The following is a 3,169-nucleotide window of genomic DNA, read 5'->3' as shown; positions in this document are numbered from 1 at the left end:
CCTGGTGCGCCACCTTCCCGACCGCGGGAGCCCTTCTCCCTCCTCCCGCAGCGCCCCGCCAAGCCCCTGGCCTTCATTGTGGAGACGTCAGCGGAGCCGCAGTGAAATTTTCTCCTTAAAACAAAGCTGACAGCCCACCCTTCCCATCCCTGATTCCTTCTGACCCCACCTCTTCACCGGAAATCCTTACTATTAGGAGAGCATTGCTTTTCTTTCTTAAAAAAACATTTTTAAAAGTTGATTTCAGAAAGGAAGGGGTCGGGTGAGGGGGGAGAGAGAGATAGAAGCATCAATGAGAGAGAATCGTGGATCAGCTGCCTCCTGCACACCCCACACTGGGGATCGAGCCTATCCAACTGTGACCTCTTGGTTCATAGGTCAATGCTCAACCCCCGAGCCACGAGGCTGGCCATACTTTTCTTAAAAATGGGCATTCCCTTTCCAAATGCAATGTAGGCTCTTGCATCTCTACTGAGGAACCAAGGGCGAACCACAACTCATCCTGACCTTGATCTTCTAGCCCAGTGGTCGGCAAACTCATTAGTCAACAGAGCCAAAAATATCAACAGTACGATTAAAATTTCTTTTGAGAGCCAAATTTTTTAAACTTAAACTATATAGGTAGGTACATTGTTATTAACTTAATTAGGGTACTCCTAAGGCTTAGGAAGAGCCACACTCAAGGGGCCAAAGAGCCGCATGTGACTCGCGAGCCGCAGTTTGCCGACCACGCACGGTTCTAGCCAATTCCTCCCGTGCCACGCGGACATTTCAGCTTGCCTATCTGATTGTCTCCTGAAAGTTCTCCTGACTCATTTTTGACCCCCAACAGTTACCTATATTATAAAAACCCAGTGGCCCTAACACCATAATGACCAAAGACCAGTCACCAGGAGGCTGCGTGCACAGCGAGGTGCATGCAGGGGAGCAGGGCTGCATGCGCAGCGAGGTGTGCGCGGGTGGGTGGGGACTTGACTCTGGGTCCCGGGGAGCTGGAGGAGTCTGGGGTCCCAGGTCTCACGCGATTTCCCCTGGGTTTGGGTCTCGCATGATTTCGTGCACTGAGTCACTAGTCCTATATAAAAGGCTAATATTCCTGTATAAAAGGCTAATATGCAAATGCACCAAATGGAGGAAAGACTGGTTGTTATGATGCACACTGACCATCAGGGGGCAGACCAACGCAGGGGCTGCCCCCTGGTGGTCAGTGTGCTCCCATAGGGGGAGCACAGCTCAGCCAGAAGCTGGGCTCACCGCTGGTGAGCCCAGTGGCGGTGGCGGGAGCCTCTCCCATCTCCCAGGCAGCACTAAGGATGTCCCACTGAGGCTCCCGGACACAAGAGGGCACAGGCCTGGCTGAGGAACCCCCGGGATGCACAAATGTGGTGGTGCTGTGTCCAGCTTTGCCAAGAACATGCCTTTCAGCTGGAAATAGGGAACACAAGAGTCCTTCCACTGGGTTGACTGAGGAGTCAGAATTTCTTATTTATTTAGGCTCTTGCAGTAAAATCCAGTTGCGTAGTTTATGGGAACTTGTTTTCCTGCCAGGTTGGCTGGCCTATATTCTTGCAGCCCAGATCCTATGCTAGTATATCATCAGGGCTCTTCTCTCTTTATTACAGCAGTACTACCTCCTAGGGAGGTTTTGGGAATTTGTGAGAGTTTTCTGGTTGTCATGCTGGTTGAGGGCCAGGGATGGTGGACATTCCTGCAAAACAAAGAATGTCCCTTATCTGGCCAGACTTTCATAAAAGCTGTTACCTGACACTACGTTACATGTAAATACAAGGTATTCTGCACAGTTTTGCTATGTATTGGAAAGCCCAGGAAACATACTTCTTTTTCTTTGCATGTCCTCCCAGGACTGAAGGAGGTGCCCACAGCGCGCAGGTTTTCCGGGGACAAGGGAGGAGCTGCCCTTCCCTACGTCTCTCCCGTGGCCCTCCAGTCGCCCATGAACCGACTAGGAGAAAGGATTTTCAGCCTAAAGTAAAGGCCTTGGTGAGCCCGGGAGAGGCATCCGGGAGTCGGGGCCAGGACGGATGGGGTCAAAGAGTCCACGCAGATGAAAAGGGCACCAGCGTCTCGCGCACCTGGAACCCCCGAGCTGCCCTCACTCTGCGGGGACCAGCTGGGAGCGGAATCAGGCCATTTACGGAATCAGGCCACTTCAAGTTCACGCACATATCTCTGAAGAAGAAGATGGAATGAATCCATACAATCCATTTTAAGAAACAAAGTAAACTGATTTTTAAAAAAATATATATTTTACTGATTTTTTACAGAGAGGAAGGGAGAGGGAAAGAGAGTTAGATACATCAGCTGCCTCCTGCACACCCCCTACTGGGGATGTGCCTGCAACCAAGGTACATGCCCTTGACTGGAATCGAACCCGGGACCCTTTAAGTCCGCAGGCTGATGCTCTATCCACTGAGCCAAACCAGTCAGGGCCAAAGTAAACTGATTTACAAAACTGGCTACAAAAAAGAAAATAAACCAAAATAGCTACAAAAATGTGCTGAATGAAGACTAGTCTACTATAAAAACAATAAAACACTCTTTTCTAAATCCTCCTTAAAAATCAGAAAATAGGTCATTTTAAAGGGGAAAATAGACGAACAAGTTGGATACAATTATGGTAGAGAAACCAAATAACCGATTTTTATGCGAATACATAAGGTCTCATTGAATTTGAGGCTCAATTTCTCACTAAGCCAGGATCAACCAGGTGACTAACATTCTCGAAGTTTTAAAGCCAAATAACGTTTAAAGATGACGAAAAAAGTTCCTTCTAATGACAATACAATTGGCACGAACTGAGTCCCACTCTTTCAAGAAAGGTCGTTGGAGAATGCGTTCCCTTTGAAGCCCACTCGGTCCCAAAGCAGGTGAAGCCGTCTCCGCGTCTTTGCTCCCATCCAGGCGCTCGGCTGCTGCGCCCGGCGGGCCGCGCTGGTGAATGGCGAGGTGACGGAGCTCGGGAAGGAGGCGCCTTCGGGGGCTCCGGCTCTGGGTGGGGAGAGGAGGCCCCGCCTGACCCAGAGGACCAGCCAGGACCGAGGGGCTGTGTCTCCTTTCCGGCTGCACTTGCCTTCCTGCAACCAGCAGGTGCCAGTCCTCTGCCAGAGGGTCAAGCTCCCGGCCTCCCCCAGGGCCGCCTCCCACACGC

The 3,169-nt window shown here is 50.9% G+C and overlaps 1 protein-coding gene across 1 annotated transcript in view; it reads left to right on the top strand.

The window, feature by feature from the left end:
- The window catches only part of POM121L2 (POM121 transmembrane nucleoporin-like 2), an 8,004-nt gene that overhangs the window by 1,293 nt on the left and 3,542 nt on the right, over positions 1 to 3,169 (top strand). Inside the window, exon 2 of the mRNA XM_005869010.1 lies at positions 127 to 174. Coding sequence (XP_005869072.1) covers positions 127 to 174 — 48 coding nt within the window. The remainder of the gene's footprint in view (positions 1 to 126; positions 175 to 3,169) is intronic.

This window comes from Myotis brandtii, unplaced genomic scaffold (assembly GCF_000412655.1).
Source record: "Myotis brandtii unplaced genomic scaffold, ASM41265v1 scaffold2814, whole genome shotgun sequence".
Classification (NCBI taxonomy): Eukaryota; Metazoa; Chordata; class Mammalia; order Chiroptera; family Vespertilionidae; genus Myotis; species Myotis brandtii.
Note: the sequence above shows the minus strand (reverse complement) of the source record. Positions and strands in the feature narration are given on the sequence as shown.